The following is a 25,741-nucleotide window of genomic DNA, read 5'->3' as shown; positions in this document are numbered from 1 at the left end:
TCCCCCTATTGGTCCTCTGGTCAGGTGTCAGCCGGGTTTACTGAGCTTCTTAACCCTTTACAGGTAAAAGAGACATTAACCCTTAACTATCTGTTTATGACAGGCTAATTTACAGATCTCAAAAATGGGGAATTATCATTGAATGGGAGTGTTTCTAATGGGGTTCAACAGGGATTAGTACTGGAGTTGCCAACTTTCTAATCGCACAAAACCAAACATCCTTGCCCTGCCTTGCCTCATCACTGAGGCCCCACCCCTTCACTGCCCCTTCTCTGACGCCCCGCCACCACTCACTTCATCCCACCTCCCTTTGTCGCTGGGTCACCCCCACCCTCACTCAGTTTCACTGGGCAGAAGCAAGGGGTTGGAGTGCAGAAAGGGATGCAGGCTCTGGGATGGGGCCAGAAATGAGGGGTTCAGGTTGCGGGATGGGTCTATGGGCTGGGGAAGAGGATTGGGGTGAAGATTGGGACTTAGGGCTAAGGCAAGGGTTTGGGGTGAGGGCTCTGGGAGGGACTTTGGGTGTGGGAGGGGATTCTGCCCTGGGAAAGAGGATTGGGGTGCGAGCTCCAGCCTGGCACTGCTTACTTCATGCCACCCCCTCAGCTTTCATTGGCCATGGTTTCCAGCCAATGGGAGCTGCAGAGCCAGCACTCGTGGTGGGGGCAGAACGCAGAGCTTTCCTGAGTACCCCTGTGCCTAGGGACATTTCAGCCACTTCCAGGAGCTGCGCAGAGCCAGGGCAGGCAGGGATTCTGCCTAAGCCTCGCTTCACCACTGACCAGATTTTAATGGCCTGGTCAGTGGTACTGACTGGAACCACCAGCATCCCTTTTCAAGCGGGCGTTCCAGTCGAAAACCGGATGCCTGGCAACCCTAATCAGGGTTGATGCTATTCAACATTTTCTTCAATAATGTACAAGTAAATATAAAATCACTGCTGATAAAATTTGCAGATGTGTTGCCTGTTTGAGTTTAATTTAATAACAATAATAATGTGAGATTTTCAAAATAACAGGCTTAAATGGAATTATTTAATCAAAGATTATCAAACAAATACAACACTGTACATAATACAGAAGGAAAACATATGTTACCACTCTTGTGTACTACGAACAGGTGACCCATGTTGCCTCCCTCTGTCACTGGTGGGATGCTGGTAGAATACATTCCCCAATCTAACTCCCCAAACCTCTTTCCTGTTATAGGTGTGAGACAAAGGGGAAGGAATATTATTTTCCCAAAATTAATTTCACCGTGTTCTGTTTTCAAATTCTCATGTTACCTAATTACTAATGGAATTTCTTGTATGGTATCTTAGGTTACATGATCAATAAGCTAAAGGGATTTCAAACCCAATTGTTAATCAGAGCACCTGTTGCAACAAGCACTCCCTAATGGGTTATAATCTTCTTTCAATGGGTCATTATTTCATTTATCACAGAAAACATCTGCAACAACAAATACCTCTCATCAATCACAGAACATAACTGGATCATTAGCAACCCTCTTCAATTACTGAGTTTTGTTTATCGTAAGATACGTCTGTTAATATCTTCCATTAGTTTTAAGGGATCTTTCCCCCCAGATATCTAGACTTTCACAGACTTAGAGACACTGAGGATGATTAGGTATAGCCCAATACTTCATTATATACATTTTTGAATACTGGCCACCCTCCAGGATCAGGTTAAGAACCAACATTCTGAGGCCTTAGAAGTCAGACATGCTTTTTGGTAACACTGTAAGGTTTCTGGGAGAACAGTTAGTAAGAAAAGAATTATGAAATTTTAACATACAAAAATCATAAAAGGTTAATATTTACTAACTCTGGCACTTGGAGTGCAGAAAGTGGGGGCTTGCAAGGATATTTACTAACAGATGACACAACTAACAAAAACTAATTTCCCTTTGCTAAATACTCACACCTTCTTGTCAACTGTTTGAAATGGGCCATCTTGTTTACATTAGCCTCATTAGCACTACAAAAGTGATTTCCACTTCTTCTTGCCAACTGCTGAGAATAGCCCACTTCCAACTTAATTGAATTGGGTCGTTAGCACTGACCCTCCACTTGCTAAGGTAACTCCCATCTTTTCATATGCTATGTATTTATACCTGCCTACTGTATGTTCCACTCCATTAATCTGATGAAGTGGGTTTTAGCCCATGAAAGCTTATGCCCAAATACATTTGTTAGTCTCTAAGGTGCCACAAGGACTCCTCGTTGTTTTGGCTGATACAGACTAACACGGCTACCACTCGAAATCTATAATACAGAGACTTTTTCTTGCTAGGTTGATGTCCTTGTAAATGAGATATATGAGATGTAACATTTATATTGTTCTTCTAAAATTAATAACATTTCATTTAAGGCAGTGCATCGACTTGCTACCGAATACCATTCTCTGCAACTGTTTACCAACATTTCTGATAAATATGACCTTATGCATTTTGATGTTTTGTTCTAAGATCACTTGCTAACTTTTCTGCAGAGAAGTTAGCAGCTGAAAAAAGAAACTTTAGAAATTTTCTCTCCCACTACATTTCCCATAATAATGAGAGAAGGAGAAACCAATTTGACTATCAAAGAACTATGTGGAAAGGAAAATACAGTAATAGATACTAGCGCATCACAACTATCAGATGCATGATGCACACTGTGATCAGTATATTTAATTTCACTTGGTCTGTTTCCTTTAAATCAATCTAAAATACACCTTAAATACATTTTTTTTCCAGGTTGACTGGCACGAACCTGCCTTCTCCTGTTATCAGCAGCAAAAACTGGTTACGACTCCATTTTACATCTGACAGTAACCACCGACGGAAAGGATTTAATGCCCAGTTCCAAGGTAGGAAATACAGAGTGTCACCAAAAATAATGTGAATTGAAGTGGTTGTGGTGTACATTTTTCTTTAGAAACCAGAGGTCTGTGTAGTAAAAAGCTAAAGTCTAGATTCTACTGCCCTTAAGCTGAGTAGTAGCTACCATTATATTATAAAATAAATACCTTTCAGAGATTCATTTATTATTGTTTACACATAAAGTAGCAACATTCCTTGTGAAATATACCTCTAGGGGTATGTTTATTTGGCTTTTTTACATTAGACAAATTGCACGTGTGATGTATTTTTCCATTAATTCAGATCTTTGCTTTAAATCATCAGTAGAATGCAAGTCACAGAAAATCTAGTCTATGCAAAGACAGGCCCTATCTCACTGATGTCTTCCTTCATTACTCATAATCAAGCTCTTGCCCTGAGGGTTACATTTATCACTTGGAGATTTAACCCCTCCCCAACTCAAGATAAAGCACATTTCAGACTGCTGAATAGATCTGCATATTCATCTTTATTAGAAAGCGAGAATATGTCAATGCTGCTGTCAGTTTTTGTCTATGTCCACCTGGATATTCATCAAAATGAAATTTTTCTGGAATGGAATCTTCATTGATTTTTGCAGTTGATAAATCATCACTCAGAATCAATGATTTTGTAATTAAATTAGAAAGAAACAGGAGAATATCCTATAAGCCACGAATACAGATGATGTAGAAGCTGAGTATACCTTCAACCCTGTACTTACACAAGCTATTTGTTACTATTTTTTCCCGGCATGCAAATAGACCTCTTCATAGCTTAAGTTATCATTCCACAGTAGGATCTGTATTCCTCTGTTCATGTGTGCTGTTTACTGATGATTATATTTATATGAAATATGTAAAAATAAAACATATCAAACATATGTGATACAATATCTATCATCTTTGTACTCCTGTACTTTTAAAATCATTGTGAATAAAGGGTGGATTTTTTTCTTCTTCCCTCAGTTGAAAAATTTAAGTAATAATGCCTGACCACTTTATAGGACAGCATGTGTGATATGTCATTGCACATAGAAATTGTTTATACAAAGCTTACTGAGGCTGAGAGCAGTGATACTTTTGGCACCTGGTAATTGAAGTGCACTACATTACATAAAATTTGATCCTGGATCCCATTCACCAATAGTTGTAAGGACACTATGGGTAATCCTGGCAACCCATCAGGAAGTTAAGGATCTATCAAATAGTCATGGTAAGTCTGGGGCAAAGTGATGAGACAACATTCTAAGATTTACAAAAATCTATTTTATGTATGAATGCATAAGATGGAATTGAATTTTAAAGGAAATACCTAGTGAGACTATAAGCTCAAAATGGGTATTTGTTGCACTGTATAATATATCTGACATTTTTTCTCTTGGTGGCAGTGTAAAACTTGGCTTTTAAAGAACAGTATTCAAGTGACAATTTGAGGTAAATTGCAAATTCTTACTGTTATATGAAATCTCCTTTTCTAATTTAATGCATAATTTTAACATGCAAGTTAATGCAATGGCATTTTATAAACTACCAACAAATTGCAATTCAGTGAATCTCAGCAACGCAGAGTGTATTAATGTGACAACAGCAAGTAAATTAAATAAGGAAGTAAGGAAAATTGTCTTTAAATACTAAAATATCGATTATGTTAAATCAGAATATTATTATTCAGTTCATCATACATAGCTGAATATAGTGCTATAGTCTTTCTATGCAGTAGTACACTATTTAACACTTTAAAGGTATTTAATGATAGGCAGAGCTGTCAGTGAGTCTAATAGATAAAGATGAAAACAGTTTCCATTATAAGATCCTTCTTTTTGGTTGCTTTTAACTGCCAAATTGCAGCAATTCAGGCTGAACTTTTCAATGCTGGGGGTCTGCTTCAGACTGAATTCTTTTGGAATATTTCAGCATTAACAGATGTTGTACCAATATAATAAAAACCAGCAGGATCTTATTAAGAGGGATAAGGCAAAGATGCCACATTTATTGTAAATACCATAACAAAACAAAAGACAATGTTTTCCTACTTGTTTCTATTACTACTTATTCCTTATACACACACACACACATATATTCATCCACACAATCATTCATTCAGGTTCTGTATAGATGTTATAGTTACCAGCCTAGATGTTGCTCATGCCAAGTTACTGGCCAGGTATCTTGGTCATGAGGATGGAGCCGAGTCTGTGTCAGATGCATCTGATGCTCCTGGAGGCTGGCAGCAGAACCATAGACTCAAAGTCCTTATTCTTTAGAGTCCAGTTTTATAGGGATTTTTCCCTATGTTAGTTCATAGGAGTTGCTTCATTTTGCTGTTGCTAAATCAATCAGCAGGTGGCTGGCTCCATGTTGTCAGATGCTTTGTTTTTCCTTCCTTTGAGGTGTGGTGGGTGGATTCCAGTTTGCCCTCCGGGGGGTCATCTGGTTGATCCCACTTGACACCTTCTTCAGCCCACACTGAATTCTTCAGGCTGGTGACTCCCTAACCATTCATTCATTGTTTAAACTAGGCATGCATTCACATACATTCTCTATCTTAATCACATCTATTTCACTGTCTCTTTACCTTTTGGGGTGTTACCAATTTATGTGAGACTCCCTGTCTTTTAACAAGCAAAGATAAAGTGAGATGAAAACTTACAGAGGGTGGGGGTCTCTATCTATACACTATAACAGCTACTGTTTTGGCTTACTTAGAGATAATTAATGTTTAACAAGTTTTATACAAAGTATTTCTTTGAGCTTAACAAGTTTTATACCAAGTATCTCTTTGAGCAGGCTTTACACAGACACAGCTGGTGGCTTGCAGGTTAGAAGCTAAATGTTGGGGATCACAAATTTACTTCTAACATAAACCTTAAGTTATAAAGTATCAATTAACAATAAATCAATAAATCATTTCTCATATAAACCATGTTTAATATAAACCTTCTTTAATATCCCTACACAGAGACAAGGATCCTGTGGGAAAAATATGCTGATCCCCTCCAAGTCTCTCCAGTTACTTAAGTACACCACCCCGAACTCCACCTTCACGGGTACCATTAGAATTCTCTGAGGATATTTACAAACATGTGGACAAGGGTGAATCACTGGATATAGCGTACTTGGACTTTCAGAAAGCCTTTGACAAGGTCCTTCACCAAAGGCTCTTAGTCAAATTAAGCAGTTCATGGGGTAAGATGGATGGTCAGTACTGGTTAAAAGATAGGAACAAAAGAGTAGGAATAAATGCTCAGATTTCATGATGGAGAGAGCTAAATAGAGGGATCCTCCAAAGATCTGAACTGGTACCTGTGCTGTTCAACATGTTCATAAATGATCTGGGAAAATCAGGTAAACAGTAAGATGGCAAAGTTTACAGAAGATACAAAATTAATCAAGATAGTTAAGTCCAAAGCAGCCTGCAAAGAGTTACAAAGGACTCTCAGAAAACTAGGTGACTGGGCAACAAAATGGCAGATGAAATTCAGTGTTGATAAATGCAAAGCAATGCACATGGAAAACATAATCCCCACTATACATACAAAATGATAGGATCTAAATTAGCTGTTATCACTCAAGAAAGAGATCCTGGAATCATTGTGTATAGTTCTCTGAAAACATCTGCTCAATGTGCAGTGGCAGTCAAATAAGCTAAACAGAATGTTAGGAACCATAAGGAAAGGTACACATAATATATCATAATGCCACCATATAAATACCGGTACATGGTATACCCAACAAAAATGATTAGGGTTATGGAACAGCTTCCATATGAGGAGTGTTTGAAAAGACTGGGACTTTTCAGCTTAAAAAAGAGATGACTAAGGGGTTATATGTTGGAGATCTATAAAATCATGAATGGTGTGGAGAAAGTGAATAAGGAAGAGTTATTTACCCCTTCACATAACACAAGAACCAGCGATCACCCAATGAAATTAATAGGAAGCTTGTTGAAAACTAACAAAAGGAAGTGTCCTTCACACAACACAAAATCAACCTCTGGAACTCATTGCCAGGGGATGTTGTGTAGGCCAAAGGTGTAACTGGGTTCAAAAAAGAATTAAATAGACATTAATGGACCTATCTTCCATGAATCTATTAGCCATGATGGCCAGGGATGCAGCCCCACACTCTGGGTGTCCCTAAACCTCTGAGTGCTAGAAGCGAGGACTGGACAATGGGATAGATCACTCAGTAGATGGATCACTCTGAAGAATCTTGCACCAGCCTGTGTTGGAAGACAGGATACTGCGCTAAATGTACCATTTTTCTGACCTTATGGACATTCATGTTAACTCTGCTTTACAGTTTCTCTTCAGGGACTATGTGATAGTTAAAGCAAGTAACACACAGACTTTGTGAAGGAACATCTTAAATATTCATATTTTACTCATAGAAAAGCGCAAGAGCTACAGATCTAGGCAAAAATTACTGGCACATAATGTTGTCAAACGTCACCTGTGTGGTGCTCAGCTCTGTTCAATGTTGATAACAGTTGGCTGCGTGTGTGTGTGTGTGTGTTCTCCCTGTGTGCTGTCTGCGCAGATAGCTGGCACAGCAGATCTCGATGACCACAGACTTTGATAAGGTACAAAGGCACCCAGCCAGGTTTATTGCCAAATGAAATACAGTCTCTAGCTCCTCGGATCAGATGTCTACAGTTCTGCTAGTACATATGTACTCCCTGACAATGGACCTGCTCAGTCAGTGGCGGGATTTACCACTGCCCCCTAGGCCAGACAAAGACATCCGCTCAGGAATGCATTCTTATACACAGTTACAAACAAGTTATACATCACTCCTGACGCATCGAGGTACAACCCATCTACGCGTTAGGGTGCTACCGCTCTCCTGGTACATGGTGATTCGAACAAACAAATCTATCCATCATGTTATCCTTTTGACCCTATCTTTAGGATGGGTCAGCCTGTTCCTTATTATCTCTGTGGAATATGTTTGTACCAGAATGTTCTGGTGCCATCCTGGCACATATTCATCCTACTAGTACTTGATACCTTTTAACTATATGTATACGTGCAATTATCAGCCTTCTTGCCAGCTTCTGTGAGCAGGGCCTGCCTCTGGCTCACAGCTTAACTTTGCTTTATGTTAGCAAAGGCTTGACCATTACTTTAGCTCAGGCCTTAGGTCTCATACCGGACCTCTGATACAAGGGTTTCTGCCTCATGCTTAGAAAGTGTCCCTTTTAAAGTCAATTTGTGACAACTTTTCTCTTGTCTTCTTACACTGGGATTTTCCATGATCCAGCCCTTGAGAGGAATTATGGCATTCAACTGTTTGTCACTTGATGGTACAGAGAGACATTAACAGTTAGTATCTCTGATTTCCTCAAAAGTCTTGTCAGGATAATGCTATTCAATTATTAGTGGCCATTGATGGCCCAGACAACGTATTTGCTATGTGCCAGGATCCTACTAGCAAATGGATAGTCTAGTTCACAATGACTGTTAGGATCATAAGTGATACTCATAAAACAAATAAAAATTAGTAGGATGACAGATAAAATTGTATGAAGTAGTTTTGTAGCCATGCTGGTCCCAAGATATTAGAGAAAAAAAGGGTGGGTGACCAACTTCTGCAGGTGAGAGAGAAAAGCTTTCGAACTTACACAGAACTCTTCTTCAGATCTGGGAAATGTAGACTCATAGATTTTAAGGTCCGAAAGGACCATTATGATCTTCTAGTCTTACCTCCTGCACAACGCAGGCCACAGAATATCACCCACCCACTCCTGTAACAAATCTCTGACCTATGTCTGAGCTATTGAAGTCCTCAACTTGTGGTTTAAAGACTTCAACATGCAGAGAATCCTGCAGCCAGTGACCCATACTCCATGCTGCAGAGGAAGGTGAAAAATGCCCCAGACCTCTGCCAATCTTTCCTGGAGGAAAATTCCTTCCCAACCCCAAATATGGCGATCAGCTAAACCCTGAGCAAGTGGGCAAGACTCACCAGCCAGATACCCAGGAAAGAATTCTCTGTAGTAACTCAGATCCCACCGTATCTAGTGTCCCATCACAGGCCACTGTGCATATTTACTGCTAATAGTCAAAGATCAATTAATTGCCAGAATTAGACTATCCCATCATACCATCCCCTCCATAAATTTATCAAGTTTAGTCTTGAAGCCAGATATGTATTTTGTCTCCACTGTTCCCCTTGGAAGGCTATTTCAGAACTTCACTTCTCTAATGGTTAGAAACCTTCATCTAATTTCAAGTCTAAACTTCCTGATGGCCAGTTTATATCCATTTGTTCTTGTGTCTACATTGGTACTGAGCTTAAATAATTCCCTGGTATTTATCCCGCTGATATATTTATAGAGAGCAATCATATCTCCACTCAGCATTCTTTTGGTTAGGCTAACCTAGCCAACTTCTTTGAGTCTCCTTTCATAAGACAGGTTTTCCATTCCTCAGATCATCCTAGTAGCCCTTCTCTGTACTTGTTCCAGTTTGAATTCATCCTTCTTAAACATGGGAGACAAGAACTGCACACAATATTCCAGATAAGGTCTCACCACCACCTTGTGTAATGGTACTAACACCTCCTTATCTCTACTGGAAATACCTCGCTTGAGGTACTCAGAGTGTAACAGCTAAATACAAGCTGGAACAGATTGTTTAGCATAAGTAGTTAATACGCATTTCAAGGGATGGTTCAAGGTGAAGTGACATGAGGATTGGGAGCTGTGGGTGACAGTCAGATATACAGCGATTGCTCTGAGAGAACTGTTCATGAAAAGATGACATAGTGTTTTTGTCTTTTATAATTTTTTGTGTGAGTTCATTCAAGAATGGGGTAACTGTCCCGCTTCACCCATATAGCTGTTATTGCGGCATTTAGTACTCTAGATGATGTACACCACATGTTGTGATAGGCGAGTGTAAGACCCATGAATCCTGAAAGGTGTGTTGTGGGGGTGTTGATCATTGTAGAATGGAGAGAGACATCTACAGGTTTTGCATCTGTTGTTCTGACAGGGATTGGTGCCACTTTGTTGCTCTGTCCTAGTCTGTGAGGGAGCTTGCTTCTGATTATGATACCACAAGAATGGGAGTGGGTCAGGAAAGATTTCTTTCAGCCTGTGGTCCCCATTAAGTATGCTCCCCCCTTTGGGTTGTAGTGTGTGGGATATTAAGTGACAATTGGGAGTTGTACTGGGTGAAGGCCAGATGGCTACAGTAACATAGTGAGGAACAGGTATGTTAGCCCCAGGCTAAACAAATCTCTGGTACCATGATAACCAAATTGCAGTTGCTCCAGGTTAATTAAGACACCTGGGGCCAATTAAGATCCTTCTAAAAGGCAGTGGAGATAGCTAGATTGATTGGGACACCTGAAGCCAATCAGGGGCTGGCTGGAACTAGTTAAAAGCCTCCCAGTTAGTCAGTGAGGTGCTGGTGTCAGGAGCTATAGAAGGGAGTCATGCTGTTGGAGGAATGAACCATTACTAATGCATATCAGGTGCAAGGAAGGAGGACCTGAACTAACGGTAAAGAAAATATTGAGTGATGGCTGCTGTGGGGAAGTGGCCCAGGGAATTGTACATGTCCTGTTTCCAAAAAGGCAGCTTCCATAGCTGCTAATTTTAGGGTCCCTGGCTGGATCCCGGAGTAGATGGCGGGCCTGGGCTTCCCCATCCCCTCCCTGATTAATCACTGAGACTGGGAGACAACAGAGACTGTGCAAGGGAGGATAGCTTCTCCTCACCTCTGTTGTTGGCTTATGATGAAAATGGCTCAGTAAGCTGTGACCCTTGCCTCTAGAGAGAGAAGGGCTATGTGGAGGGTCACAGTGAGCTCTGAGGCTAGCAAAATCCGCCAGGAAACATAGGACCCACGGAGTCAAGGACAGAACTTTGTCACAGAGTGTATAGTGGTGGGGGGTTTATATCGGTTTTGAAGCAGGTTCAATATGTGAGCAAAGTGAGACAATCACTACGCTCTTGAATACACTCACACAAAAAATGATAAAAGACAAAAACACCATATAAGCTGTGGGTGAACACTTTTTGCAGATCGATCACTCTATATCTGACCTCTCAGTCCTCATCCTGATAGGAAACCTGCACAACACCTTCAAAAGAGTAATCTTGGATCTTAAATTCATAACTTTGTTAGATACTCTAAAATCATGGACTGAATGGAGGCACTGAATGTATGGCTTATTACAACAATCTATATCCCACTATCACCACTCCCAGGCCAGCTGCCGTTCCCCATGACTGGAGAGGTGTTGATGGACCACATCACCTTGAATGGTCCGCTGAACTATGTGGTTAGAACTTGTGCTAAACATCTGTTCTGCCTTGTATGTAGCTGTGGCACACTGAATACATTTCCCAGACCTGAAGAGGAGCTCTGTGCAAGCTTGAAAGGTTTTCTCTCTCAACAGAAGTTGGACCAATAAAAGATATTACTTCACCCACCTTGTCTCACAGATAAAATTGTTACATGCCATGTAATTAAATACCATACCATAGTGCATACATACAAAGGGTCCGAATTAAGGTTGCATGGGCACTCTAAAATTGGGCATGTCCTAAATTTTGAGTGCATAACTGAAATTGTACTGCTCTTGAACTTTTTTGTTATATAATATGTATATATTTTCCCCGATACATGCTCACATTTCATTTCTGTGTTTGTATAGACTCACAAATGTATGTATAACCTATATTTAAATATTCCTCAAAACTGAACAATAATTAGCATGCAGTCTCTTTTTTGAAAAGTTAGTCCTTCTTTGAAGAATTTATTTGTAGAATTAAATATATTCACTTTTATGCGAGAACAGGCATATAATGAATTATAAATTAATGGACTTAAGCAAGCAATCTGATCAAAAATAGAGTTGTGCAGGCTTAATTCAGTTTCAGATGGTTGAAAGATTGATTGAAAGAGATTAAACTGCTATTGTTGCTGTGCTATTTTAGACTATCTTTACAAGTAAAAGATTTAATCTTGAGATTTTATCTTTTACTCAATAATGCTTCCAAAAAATAGCAATATACAAGCTAACTGAAAATGAAATGGTGCTATTGTTGCTTACTCTTTTGAGGCTCAAGTTCAAGCTCCAGTTTAAAATTGGTCACTCGAGAGCTACTATCCAGATAAAATGATCTCACTTATTTTGAGTTCATTACATTTTACACTAAGAAAATAAATCCCCTATACCATTTAATAACAGTACTATATATCCAAGCCCATTGTTATTTCATTGAGTTGATTGTCTAGATGTGAGACTGCTTAAATTGTTTCTTCACAGAAAATTGTCATGGGAAAGAAGAGGGAGGTGCAAGTGGTTAAGCAGCAACATAGGCTCTTCAAAATCAGGCCAGTATAGGAGGTTTCCCCACACAAAATGCAGAATACTGCAAGTTACTGTTGCTTTCAGCAGGAGCACCTGGCACTTCTATTTAGATCTCTTCAAATGTGTGGAGGGTGTATTTAATTTCGATTCACTGGCAGTTGCAAAAATTTGTTTTTAAAAAAATTGCTTGAGTCAAACCAAAATCAACTTTTTTTCAGAATTTTTTGTGAATCAAAATATTCAGAAATTTTTTTTTCAAATAAAACAAAATATTTTGTTCAACTAGAAACAAAATGTTTCATGTCAGAATAAGTGTTTTATTTGATCCAAAACAATTAATTTTCTTTCTTTACTTTTCTTTTTTTTTTCCGTAATAAAAGCCAAGGAAATAAAGGGCTAGATTCATAAAAAATGGGGATGCCTGCATTATACCTTCTGGCAGCAGGGAGACTTAGGTTCAAATCTTGCTCTAGAACAGGAATCTGAACCCAGGTCACCCCCATCTCAGGTAAATGCCCTAATTACTGGGGTGAAGGGTATTCTGAGGTGAGTTTTTCTCAGTCTCTCTTGTTGAAACTGTTTCACATTGTGCCAGATAAGGAGAATGAGAATGACTCTAGTTCAGTAGTTCAGATGCTCACCTGGAAGGGGGAACAGACAAGTTCCAGTCCCTCTGCCAGTAAATATTTATTTACACAATGTGGAACAATTTCAACAGGACAGATTCCCACCCCAAAATACACCATAGCCTGGGGGTTAGAACACTTCTTTGGATTGTGGAAGGTCTAAGATCAAACCCCTGCTTTATGGGGATGTGCATTCTGGAGCAGGGATTTGAATCAAGGTCTCCCTCTTCCCTGGCAAGTACTTTAACTGCTGATCTAAAGGGTACAAGGGCACTAATATCACCTCATCCAGTTTTGTGAATGGTGCCTAAATCCCCATCTGAATCTCACTTGAAAAACTGAAATATTTCATTGTGATAATGTTGGACTGATTTCAACATTTCTGTGGTGTTTTTTTTCTATTTTTCTTGCCTCTTTGGGGCACTTGCAGGAAATTCTTTGCCCAGTCCCCACCTTCAGTAGTCAGGCTGGTTGCTGGCAGATATGCAGTGTGTGAGAACAGGAGAGGGGCACAAGGGAGGATTCTTTGTTTTAGGATTGTACCCTAAAGCTACTTCTCTGACCCACACCCTCCCTGGGAAAGGACAGTAGATTCACTCAATTTCCCTCCTTCTGCTATCAATGTCCCACTCATGCTGACAGGCAAGAGCTCCTTTGGAGCAGAGCTCTAAATTTCGTAAGGAGTGTACACCCACTGTGCAGCTCCTACTCCCTAGAAGCCTGTCCTCTTTCCTACCTTGTACAGTAGAACCACACCAACACTGCCATGGTTCCAGGATCAGGATTTTGCTTCTGGGTGTGTTAACTAATTATGTCTCTTAGTGAAGCTTGTGTGTGTGTGTGTGTGTGTGTGTGTGTGTGTGTGTGTGTGTGTGTGTGTGTAGCCACACACAACCTCAGAGACAAACTGGAACCAACATTATTTTACTGTAACATGTGGTAGTATAAAAATGTTAGTGTTCTTTCTCTCTTTGAATGGTTTATACTAGGCAAGTAAATTCTTTCCAGGAGCATTGTCATTCAGGCAATTGAGATTATTATGGATCACAGAGTGACAATATATTTGATAATGATTCAGAATTGTTTAGTGTATTATTAAAAATTAGGAGACTTTGGATTCTTATTTTCATTTTAAAAGCAAAACATAAGTCAGTGCTGATTTTTCTATAACTAAAGAATCATTAGTAAATCTCTTTAATTTTACTTATTTTATTCAAAATTATTTATCTTGAATTCTCTCAAAGAAAGTTTTCAAAACCAAGCCTAAAGAGTTCTAACAATTAGTGTATTCTACTGTCTATCACATAAAGTTGAACCCTGCAGAGGAGTGTTTGAATTAAATGTGATGTATTGTGGTCAGTTAGGAGAGAGGGGTTCGGAAAGATATTAAGGTATTAAATGTTTTGATCATTATGCACCAGAAGTTATCTGTGTGTTCTGTTTGACTACCTTGAATAATTCAGGATTTAACAAATAGAAGTCAAACAATGAAAATAATAGAGGCTGTAGAAATAAATCTGCATTAATGGAAAACTGTGTGTGAAATAATGTAAAATAAATTGCAAGGTAAAATACATTTCTCTGATTTTCTTTTAAATTCACCGAAACAGCAGATGAGAATTACATACCATATCTCTCTAAAATATATAAGTGAGGTAATATATTTTATTGGACCAACTTCTCTTGGTGAAAGAGACAAGCTTTTGAACCACACAGAACACTTTGTCAGGTCCAATAAAAGAGTTTGTCTCTCTAATATCCTGGAACCAATATGGCTAGAACTACACTGCATGTATATTTTTACACACACTTTTAGAAACCTTAAAAATTATGTTTGCAGGCAAGTTACAATGTCAAAGTATTTGCAATATTAACAGTGAGGTACTGTTAATTAGAAAAAACATAACTTTTCGGTGATTGCTTCCTTATGTATCAGGGTAACTTTAGAAAACAGAATTAAAAAGTGGTTCACGTATTCAGAGAGTTTAATGCCAGAAGGGGCTATTAGATCATCTACTCTAGAATCCTGTATATTACCAGGCATTACATTTCACCCAGTTACCCCTGTATTAAGTCCAATAATATGTGCCTCATTAAAGCATATGTTCCAGAAAGGCATCCAGTCTACATATGAAGATATCAAGAGATGGCAAATCCATCACTTTCCTTGATAGTTTGTACCAATGGTTACAAATTTGAGACTTATTCCTAATTGCAATTTGTCTGGCTTCATCTTCCAATCATTGGTTTTTGTTATGCCTTTCTCTGTACATTAAATTATCCTTTAGTACATTCTCCCCATGAAGGTACTTATACACTGTAATCAAATCACCTCTCAATCTTCTTTTTGATAAGCTAGATACATTGTGCTGTTTAATTCTCTGACTATAAGGCATTTTATCCAGTCCTGATATAATTTTATGGCTCTTTTCTGAAACTTTTTAGTTTTTCAACCTGCTTTTTAAAATTTGAAGAACATAACTGGACAATTCTAATATTGGTCTCACCAGTGCCATATGCAGAGGTAGAATCACTTCCCTGTTCCTACACATCTTTTTATACATCCAAGGATCATATTAACCCTTTTTGCCACAGCATCACACTGGGAGCTTATGTTGAGTTGCTTGTCCACTATGACTCCAAGATTCTTTTCAGAGTCACTGCTTTCCAGGAGAAACTGCCCCACTCTTTAGGTATGACCAGCATTCCTTGGTCCTAGATGTACAATGTTGCATTTGGCTGCATTAAAATTTATTTTACAGTCATGCAGATGATGAATATTATTATTTATTTGTATTGCCATAGCACGTAGGAGCCCTAACAAGGTCCAGGACCCCATTGTGCTAAGCACTACACAAACACAGAATAAATATGTGGCCATGCATCAGAGAGTTTATGTGGCAGGGTGAAGGCTCACTGGCACGGCGCCTCCTGATGGTCGTCCTGGGAATTAGCACTTCCAGCCCAGAGCACCCTCTGCAGGCCGGTGTCTCGCCTGCTGCCAGCACCCGTGTCCCTCCTGGACCCTGGTGCCCTTTACATCAGGGTTCTGTCCCCTGCAGCAACCCACAATCTGGGTCTCCCCACCCAGGGGAAGCCCCATCCCTCTACCCCCACCTTGCCTCAGTGGCTACTGCCAATCACCATCTAGCCCTCACTCACTGGGGCAGACTGCAGTCTGTAATGACCACTCATCACTGGCAAGGGGTTAGAACCAGCTGCCTCTGCCTATTCCCAGGCTGGACCTCTGTAGCCCCAGTACCTTCATAAGCCTTCAACAAGGCCTGCAGACTGGGGTTTTACCAGGCTGGAGCTCCCCAGCTCCCTTTGGCCTTCCCAGTACTGCTCCACCTCAGGTACCTTGCTCCCAGGCAGCTAGCCCTTCCCACTCCAGGGCTAGAGTGAGACTCCTACGGTCTCTGACCCCCCGCCCTCTTAAAGGGGCCAGCTGTGGCCTGATTGGAGCATGGCTCCAGCTGTGGTTGCTTCCCCCAATCAGCCTAGGTTTTCTCCGCCACAGCCCTCTCCAGGGCTGCTATTAACCCCTTCAGGGCCGGAGCGGGGTGACCACCCTGCTACAGCTTACCATATAAGTATCAGACAAGAGACAGATAGATATAGACAGACAAGGAGTACAAGTGAACAATGAGACAATCTTTTTTAGCATAATACAGTGGCCTCTTCAAGCCAGTAACCTACCTGTTATGAAGGTAATATAGGCATTACAGCAAAGCAGAGTTTTGAAGAGGGATTTGGAGAAGGATAGTGAGGTGGCTTTGCAAGTGTTTACAGGGAACATTTCCCAAGTATATGGGGAAGCATGGGAGAAAGTATGAATATTTTTTTTTTAATTTAAAAAGTGAGAAGTGGCAACTGGCATCAGGTGTGCATTGAAAACTCAGTGAATTAGAGATGATAGCCAGAGTGGGCGTTGACTGTGAAGGGCTTTGAAACCGAACAAAAACAGCTTATGTTTGGTGTGATAGAGAAAGGGAAACCAGTGGAGGGATTCAAAGTGAGAGGTTACTTTGTCAAAATGATGGGCTAGGAAAATGATGTTTGCAGTGGTATTCTGAATGGATACGAGTAGGGCAAAGTTGCATTTGTCAAAGCCTGAGAGAAGGGTGATACAGTAATGGAGTCATGAGATGATGAAAACCTGGATGAGAGCTTTAGAAGTGTGGATGGATAACAAAGGCCATATCTTAGAGATGTTTTGCAGAAAGAATCTTCAAGATATCCTGTAATCATGTGTGACCAGGGCTCGACCCTCTCTGAGGGGCGGAAGGGAGCCACACCGACTCACTACACACCGTCTGGTCCGGGCAGGTCCCCGGTGGTCCTGGGGCGACAAACACAAAATCCCAAGACACGGGCCTTCTGGCTCGGGGCTGCGCAACAATACAGAGTTAAAGGGGCTCAGGCCCTCTGCTTCAGGGCTGAGCAACAATACAGAGTCAAAGGGCTCAGACTCTTTTGGCTCAGGGCTGAGCAAAGCACCAAGTTCAGGGAGCTCAGGCCCTCTGGTTCAGGGCTGAGCCACAGTACAGCCTAAAGGGGCCCATCCCTAGGTTCGGGTGGGGCACCAAACGCAGAGGCACAAGGCTCAGACCCTTTTGGCTCAGGGCTGAGCAATCAGTTCAGTACATATGCCCGGCTCCTACGCCTGAGCGTTGGGTGAGGGGAAGTCTGCCACCAGCGAGTGGGTGGCAGGGGGGGACACAAGCCCACCCACTCCACTGCGTCCCAGCCCGGGGCCCTAGCAGCGGCTATCGCCGCTGACCGGTTAGTGGGGATCCTGACCGAAACACACTGACATAGGTTTGGATATGTCTGCAGCCTGACTGGGGTCGGCTGTCCCCGGGCTACTTCCAGTCTCCCCCTCAGGGCTTACCTGGTCCGTGGCATCGGCCCCTGGCCAGTCCACCAGCATGGGCTCCTCGCGGCCAGGGCTGGGAGGCAGGTCCGGCAGTTCCTCCGGGAAGTCCGGCCAGGTGTACTCCGGCAGCTCCTCCGGGTAGCAGCAGGGACAGGGAGGCTCCAGTGGCTCCTCCGGGTAGAAGGCATGGGGAAGCTCCGGGGGCTCCCCCAGGTAGTGGGTGCGGGGAAGCTCTGGGGGCTCCTCCAGGTAACGGGCACGGGGAAGCTCCGGCCAGTCTGGGCAGCTGCCCTGGGTCCTGGAGGTTTCCCAGTCTTGAGCTCCCTGCGTCACGTCTGCTCCCTGCGGCGGCTGGCCCCCGACTGAGCTCTGACGGCCAGCTTTTATCCTTCTGGGTCGCTGCCTGACCCTTGGAGGGGCGGGCTCAATGCTCCTTGGCCCCGCCCCCTCAGGCTTCTGGCTAGGTGCTCCCTCCGCTGGGCAGGAGGGGAGCCACACCGACTCACTACATATCCAAATAGATATATAGGTATATAGACAACCTGTATGTGAGGACCAAAAGAGAAGTCAGTGTCGAAGGTGAAACCCAGGTTGTGAGCCTGGGTGACAGAGACAATGGTGGTGTTGTCCACAGTGATTGAAAAAGCAAGTAGCAGAGAGGGCTTCGGGAGGGAAGACATTAGGAGCTCTGTTTTTGCCATGTTTAGCTTGAGCTGATGGCTAGACATCCATGATGAGATGTCACAGAGACACGCTGAGATTTTAGTTTGGGCAGAAGGAGACAGGTCTGGAGCAGAAGTAGATTTGTGTGTATAGAAGTAGATTTATGAATCATTAGCATAGATATGGTAGTTTAATTTGTGTTTGCAGGTGAGAGTATTCAGAGATAAAGTGTAGAGAGAGTATAGAAGGATAGGAGGACTAAGGGTTCCCCCACAGAGAAGGGAACCACCATACAGAGAAGAGGCCTACGAAGAATTCCACATATCTAGAAGTTTCCAATTGATACCAGGTCCTCAATATGGAAACTCTGGAAGATATCTCTCCAGACCCAGCTGGTCCAAGGGAATGGAGAGATGCATGGGAGCTGTGGATGGCAGCTCGACACAACCAGTAAGTAAATCAAGCTTGCCCACAAAGAGTTCTCCAGCTATCCAAGGAAGACAGGCAATCCTTATAGGGGAACCAATACTCAGAAGAACTGAAAGAACATTCTGTGAGGGATAAGCAATCAACAGGACAGTGTATTGTCTTCCCAGAGCCAAAACATGAGACATCACTGTAAGAATGGATACATTTCTAAAGTGGATGGGCAAGAATCCATTAGTGGTGATTCATATAGGCACTAAAGATACTGCATCGCGGGATATCTCACACATAACTTCAGGGAACTCAGAAGTGTGCTGAAGCTATCTTCCCTGAGATCCTTCCTATCTCACAAGTGGAGGAAGGCAGAAGATTCTGAAAGTGAACTAGGGTGTCCAGGTGGGATGAAGAAAATATTGGGACACATGGGGGGGCGGGAAGGGGAGTCCCGCCGGTGGAGAAAAAAAACAAACAAACCAGGAGTGGGGACAGGCTGGATACAGTAGTCAGGAGGAGGCTGAACAAATAATAAAAGGGGAGAGTAAAAAGAGGGAAGATATGAGCATTCAGTACAGAACCAAGATATTGAGACTAAATTAACCAAGGAGCCATACGACATGAAGAGAAGAAATACTTTACTTGCCTATACACTAATGCCAGGACTCCCAGATCCTGACTCCGGCTCTGATCTTTGTCTCTGATGCCTGGTGCGGTAGTAGTTGGAGAGGCAAGTGAGATCAACATTGGGCTTTTTAAGATGAGAGAGACTATAGCATGCTTATATTGCACAGGGAAAGAGCCAAAGAAGAGTAAGAGGTTAAAGAAAAGAGTAAGGGAGGGGCTGAGAGTGGACAGAAAGATGGGATGGGGGTTACTGAGTCAAGTTGAGGGCTTAGAAGAGGAGAGCTGATGAGCAACTTCTGTGTTTACAGTTGTCTGTGTTATACCCTGCCCATCAAACAGTTTCTTGCCAGTAACACCTTCAGTGTGCTTAACCCCCAAGGTACACTTTTCCACAAGGACAGGCCTTGCAGTGGCATGCAAAGGCAGTGCCCCAGACTGAGTCTTCAAGCTCCAGAATGCCCCATTTCTCACTGTGGCTCTAAACTGAGAGTCTAGCTGAGGTCAGACTCCTGAGAGAGGCTTTACTTTTGCAGGGAACAATGCAAACAACAGAGTATTTACAGTGAGGCAGGGCAGCCTTTTCAGAACATAGTGGTTTATTAGTCACCTGGAATAGAGCATGGGAAAGTCCTTAGGATAGCATGATAAAACTCAGCTCAAGTCAGAGTTCATGTTGGTAGAAGTAATGGCCCCAAGATGCCATGCTCTTCTCAAAACTTCATTGGCCCCTTCTGTCTCACTGCTGTCTGCTGTTTTTAAGCATCTGAATCCCCTTAAATATGTGAAAGCAGCAAAGAGTCCTGTGGCACCTTATAGACTAACAGACGTATTGGAGCATGAGCTTTTGTGGGTGAATACCCACTTTGTCGGATGCATCCAACGAAGTGGGTATTCACCCATGAAAGCTCATGCTCCAATACGTTTGTTAGTCTATAAGGTGCCACAGGACTCTTTGCTGCTTTTACAGATCCAGACTAACACGGCTACCCCTCTGATATTTAAATATGTGGCTATAGGTCCATTAGTATTATTTTCTGTCCGCAGTTGTTTGCAACAACTTCAAATTTAGAATTGTCTGCAAACTTTAATTAATGTCTTCAGGTGCTCTTCCACTCTAACTTACAAAGTAATTAAATAAAAAAAAAGAATTCAAACTAATTTCTATAGCAACCTCCCCCCTAACTTAACGCATCACTATCTATTATTACCTTTTATTATGATTCTTTAGTCAGTTTTTGATCCAAATGACAGTGTTCATATTAATAATAAAAGAAAAAAATAATAATATAATACAGAGCACTTATCTAAGACAGTTTGAATTAATCTTTCAATTAAGTTTTCATAAAACAGTATATCAAGTGCTTTACTCAATGCAGACATACTCTTCATCTACTAATTTTTCACATTTATCTTCTAAGAGTTATCATTTAGTAGCCAACACTGATAATTACGTGATAGAACCTTAGATATTAGAGACTGAAAAAGATTTATTAGCTCACTTTGTCTATCTCCCTGCCATTTTAAGATAATACAATATATTACGCCGGAATCCATTATCCTTCAGGTGTTTACAGAATTTTTTCCCTCCGAATATTTTGTAGCATTGGAATTACTAGTGATTAAAACTAGGTTTACTAGATGGTAAATAGCAGCTTTGCCTTTTTTTCTTGTTTTACATATTAGTCTTACATTTCCCCCCCCCCCCCCGCTAGTTCTTTGGTACCATCCTGGTTCTCGGCATCTTTTCAAAAATAATTATTAGCACTTAGTAAATTTGTTAGTAAGGCATTTTAGATGGTAGGGTGCCCATCATAAGGACTCAAATAATTAATTATATTTGGTCCTGCCACAGTGCAGGGGGCAGGACTTGATGATTTCTTGAGATCCCCTCTACCCCTACATTTCCATGATTATCCAGGTTCTTGCCTGCATCCATATCTGAATTACCATGGCTTTTATTACTTACAGATCCATACACATCCATTGCTTCTTATTCCTCTTTTCTTTCTTGTGAAGCCTTTCACGCTGAAAGTCACTTCCCCAATATGACACTGTAACGGCAGGTTTCCCAAACCCTAATGTTTATTAACTGAACACTAAGCCTCCCATCCAAAAAAATTCTGTAAAAATAGGAGTTTGCGCTGACTTCAGTAAGACATGATGGCTGAGTGTTTAAGGCACTTGACTACAATTCCAGAAGCAGGTTTGCATCTCACTTGGTCTCATGCTGAATGGCTGCCTCTTGTTCATCTAGCTGTAAAATGGGTACCTGATCCGTTGGGCTAGGGAAGCAAAAGGTGTTCAGATGGGATGCTAGCCACATTGTTCCTTTGTGTACTCTTGGCTACAGAATCTGACATGCCTTAAGCTGATGAGTCATCTGTGGCTTGGGGCAGATTTTGACGGACTTCAGTGGAAACTGTTTAGTGCTCAGCACTATTACAAAATCAGAATCCTTATTTAGGTGCTTATATATATTTATTTAATCATTGTTGGGAAACTTTGGTCTAGATTTGCCCCATTTTTCATTTTCTGCTGTACTGCCAAAAAGAAAATTTTAATTTAAAAAAATGGTGGCAATTTAGTCACAGTTGGATATGATTTTATTTCTCTGCCATCCAAATGCAATAAAACTTTTCATGGTACACTTTTGAATTTCACTGAGAATTTAGTTGGGTTTTGTCACATGGTGTTTCTTCTGATTCCCTTATTAGCTGAATCTACCTTGTGCTTGAAAGGGGGTAGCAGAACCCATTTGGAGTATTTTTTTTCTGTGGACAAGTGTACTGTTTCTGGGCCACATTTTTTTAAAGTTTCTGTTGCTGTTCCATTATTTTAAGATTCTAATCAAAGTGTCTTAGCATATTTATGGCAGCCAGCACTCCCTTTGTTATTTGCCCTTTTGATCTCAGTAATACACTCTGGAAGCTGTTGCTTTTTTCCCCAATATTTGATTTTCTAAATATCTCTTATTCATTAGTAGTACTTTATAGTGTTTTGTGAGAAACTTGAGAAATTGTGTAATCTTTTGTTCTATAATGGCATCAGAGAGATTTCTCTCAAAATGCAGCGTCAGAAGCAGAAGTGGCCTTACAGTTAAACACACACACACACAAAGACATTCCTCCAAAAGAGCTAGAATTATCATGAACACAGGGGCCAGGCAACCCCATGTGGCACAGCATAACATCCTTCCAGCCAAGAAAGAGCTCAACCCTCAAAGAGTTGCAGCACAAAAATCTAGGTCTAATTTCTCAAACTTTATTGTGAGGACCAGCAAGGCACTTGGCAGACAATTAGGCTGAGTGCAGGGAGCGGGGAGGTTGTTTTAAATCTGGAGAGGAGGATTCTGCCAAAGTGTCAGTTAATCTCTAATGATCGTAGATGAACACGCTACCGTGGGGCCCATGATTGATGGCAATGAGGAGGAGGTGCAGAGGGATACTGATATGGGTTGGCCACACAATACATGGTTCAGTTGCCAGGAGGATACTACAGATGAAGAGGAACTTTCCTCCTCCCAAGTGCACTGTGTCAAGACAAGTGTCACTGTTGGTCAGATGAGCTGCGTCAGCATCATTAGTACATAACTGATGCTGATATAGAAGTAGCTATTCATTCTTTGACTTCTGCTCACTGTCCTAACTCTGATTCCTGTTTTTGGAGAATCAATATCAGTTAGTGAGAGTGCAGGGGTATTATATGCTCTGATTCACAAATAGATTTGGTTGATCCCAAACTGCATGTTCCCAGTCTACTTTGAAGGAATTTTCCCCTTTTGCTTGCATCCGAAGAAGTGGGTATTCACCCACGAAAGCTCATGCTGCAAAACGTCTGTTAGTCTATAAGGTGCCACAGGATTCTTTGCTGCTTCTACAGAACCAGACTAACACGGCTACCCCTCTGATACTTCCCCTTCTGTGTGATCCAGAACAGACCTCTTCCCTGAAATCTAGAACAGCCCTGAGTAAATATATGACAAATAAATGAGCATAACCTGTATTGCAAAATAGAGTACTTGGAATTCCTTCTGAATCACAAATTATCTGGATTTTGTCTACCATCATTGTGTTGACTTTCTGTGTTCAGGGTCATCAATATATCTAGATAAAGTGGTGGGAAAGGCAAACTTTTTTACCAAAGAAATGGGAGCTAAAGCAGATTCTTTCCAGGATCTTTGAGCTCTTGTGCACACCTTAGCTTTTATTTGCTCTGTGGAGAATGAGGTGGCTTGGGGTACTGGTTTTGACAGTGGGAGAAGTCTCCTTGGAAAGTGGAGACTTTTTGTGGTCAGCTGGAATCCTATATGTATTTTTGCATCTATCATGATTAGTCAGGGTCTCCAGAAAAATCAGGTTGGCCCAAGAAAACATGAACCTAATACAGGGGAGAGCAAACTATGATCCGTGGGCCAGATCCGGCTCCTCAGGGATTTCAATCTGGCCCATGGGATTGCCAGCCCCTTGGCGCAGCAGGGCTAAGGCAGGTTCCCTGCTTGCCCTGGCCCTGCGCCACTCCCAGAAGTGGCCAGCACCACTTCCTTGCGGCCCCTGGAGGTTGGGAGGGCAGAGGGTTCCGTTTTCTGCCCTCGCTTGCAGGCACCATCCCCCGCAGCTCCCATTGGCCAATGGGAGCTTCGGAGGTGGTACCCACAGGCGAGGGCAGCGTGCAGCAGAGCCGCCTGCCCCACCCCACCCCAAGGAGCCACTGCCAGACATGCTGGCCACTTCCGGGAGTGGCGTGGGATCAGGGCAGGCAGGGAGCCTGCCTTAGCCCCACTGCGCACTGCTACCACCCCAGAGCCACTCCAGGTAAGCGGTGCCAGACTGGAGCCCACACCCCAGTCCCCTACTCTGAGCCCCCTAACCCCCTGCCTTGAGCCCCCTTCTGCACTCCACACCCCCTTTTGCACCCCAACCTCCTGCCCTGAGCCCTCTGCCACACCCCGCAACCCTCCTGCTCCCCAATCTGCTGCCCTGAGCCCCCTCCCATACTCTGCACCCCAACCCTACAGCCCTACATTCATGGCCCTGCATACAATTTCCCCACCCAGATGTGGCCTCGGGCCAAAAAGTTTGCCCACCCCTGATTTAATAACATCCTGCACTGAAGCCAATATTCATCCAGCCAGCTCAGTCTTCCCATAGCCCAGGACCTCCTGACCTAAGTCCTAGTCAGGCATTTGAACTTGAGCTGTTTATCCCTTTCTACCTGGAGCCAGAAAGAATGAGGTTTTTGGAGTTACCTAGCCAAAGGACTAGTTGCTAAAATGCAGGTGAGACACTTTTTCAGTCAGGTATGCTCTCTTGGGCATCAGTTTTAACAAAGCCTTGGTCAGGGCTGTCTTTAATTTCCTTTTATCTGGTTTTCACAGAGGCTCAGCTGATTTTCAGCTACTTACATGTTCAGGTGGAATTAATGAGATCCAAAAAGTTTCTAATGTGGAAGCAAGAATTTTCTAATGTGGAACCCATATTTCTAGATTTTCTGATCAAGAGAATCAGCCTTCCATCCCCTATACATATTAAACTGGTCTGGCAAACTTTGTTCTGAGCTCCATTGAGTGTCAGATGGAAGTAATTATTATTTTCTTTTTTATAATTAAATTAATTTTGCTGCTGGAAATTAAACTGTGGAATAAGTGAAATTTTATCCACTTCAATTTTTTTTCCCTGCAGACAAATGTAGTCCTGAGAACAGTCCTAGAAATCTTACCAGATAGTGTTTCACATCAATTAGGAGAATTCTCTTAGTTTTTTCTTACCCTTGCTACGTTGAGATATTTTAGCAATCCCTTATGAAGCCACATTGACCTCTTCTACTTCTCTGCACTCCTCTTTTTTCAGTGGAATTGCAGTCTAAAGTGATATAATTTGGTTGTCTTTTACAGTGCTTCCATACTCTGCATAGACAACAATATGATAGTTCAGGGTTATGTACTTATCCTTTCTCTGAAGAGAGCCAGCAGTAGATGATTCAAAAGCACCATCTTTGTGCACATTCTAAGAGGCAATACTAGGAACTTCAGCATGTTTAGAAGTAGTTCTTCCACGTATCCCACTTGAAGCTCAGCAGTTTTTTTCCCTAATGGAAGCTGCCAATTTGTGGCTGAATGCCATCTGAATCTTGTTTGGCATAAAGATTGTTGATGTAAGTCAATATGGCATAAAATAGCAGAATCCATCATACATATCCTTGAAACTGCAGTCATCATTGGCCAAGTTATATCCATCTATATTTATAAAGGTGAATAATATCTGCTAGCTCTAATCTTAATTGTGCCACCCTTGTTCTTGCTGATGAACATTTACTCATAGGAGTAGCCCCAC

General features: G+C 41.9%; 1 protein-coding gene across 1 annotated transcript in view; it reads left to right on the top strand.

The window, feature by feature from the left end:
- The window catches only part of CSMD1 (CUB and Sushi multiple domains 1), a 1,651,174-nt gene that overhangs the window by 864,927 nt on the left and 760,506 nt on the right, over positions 1 to 25,741 (top strand). The window contains exon 7 of the mRNA XM_045010124.1: positions 2,743 to 2,855. Within this exon, the coding sequence (XP_044866059.1) occupies positions 2,743 to 2,855 (113 nt within the window). The remainder of the gene's footprint in view (positions 1 to 2,742; positions 2,856 to 25,741) is intronic.

This window comes from Mauremys mutica, chromosome 3, assembly GCF_020497125.1.
Source record: "Mauremys mutica isolate MM-2020 ecotype Southern chromosome 3, ASM2049712v1, whole genome shotgun sequence".
Taxonomy (NCBI): domain Eukaryota; kingdom Metazoa; phylum Chordata; order Testudines; family Geoemydidae; genus Mauremys; species Mauremys mutica.
This window is presented reverse-complemented; position numbering and strand designations above follow the sequence as displayed.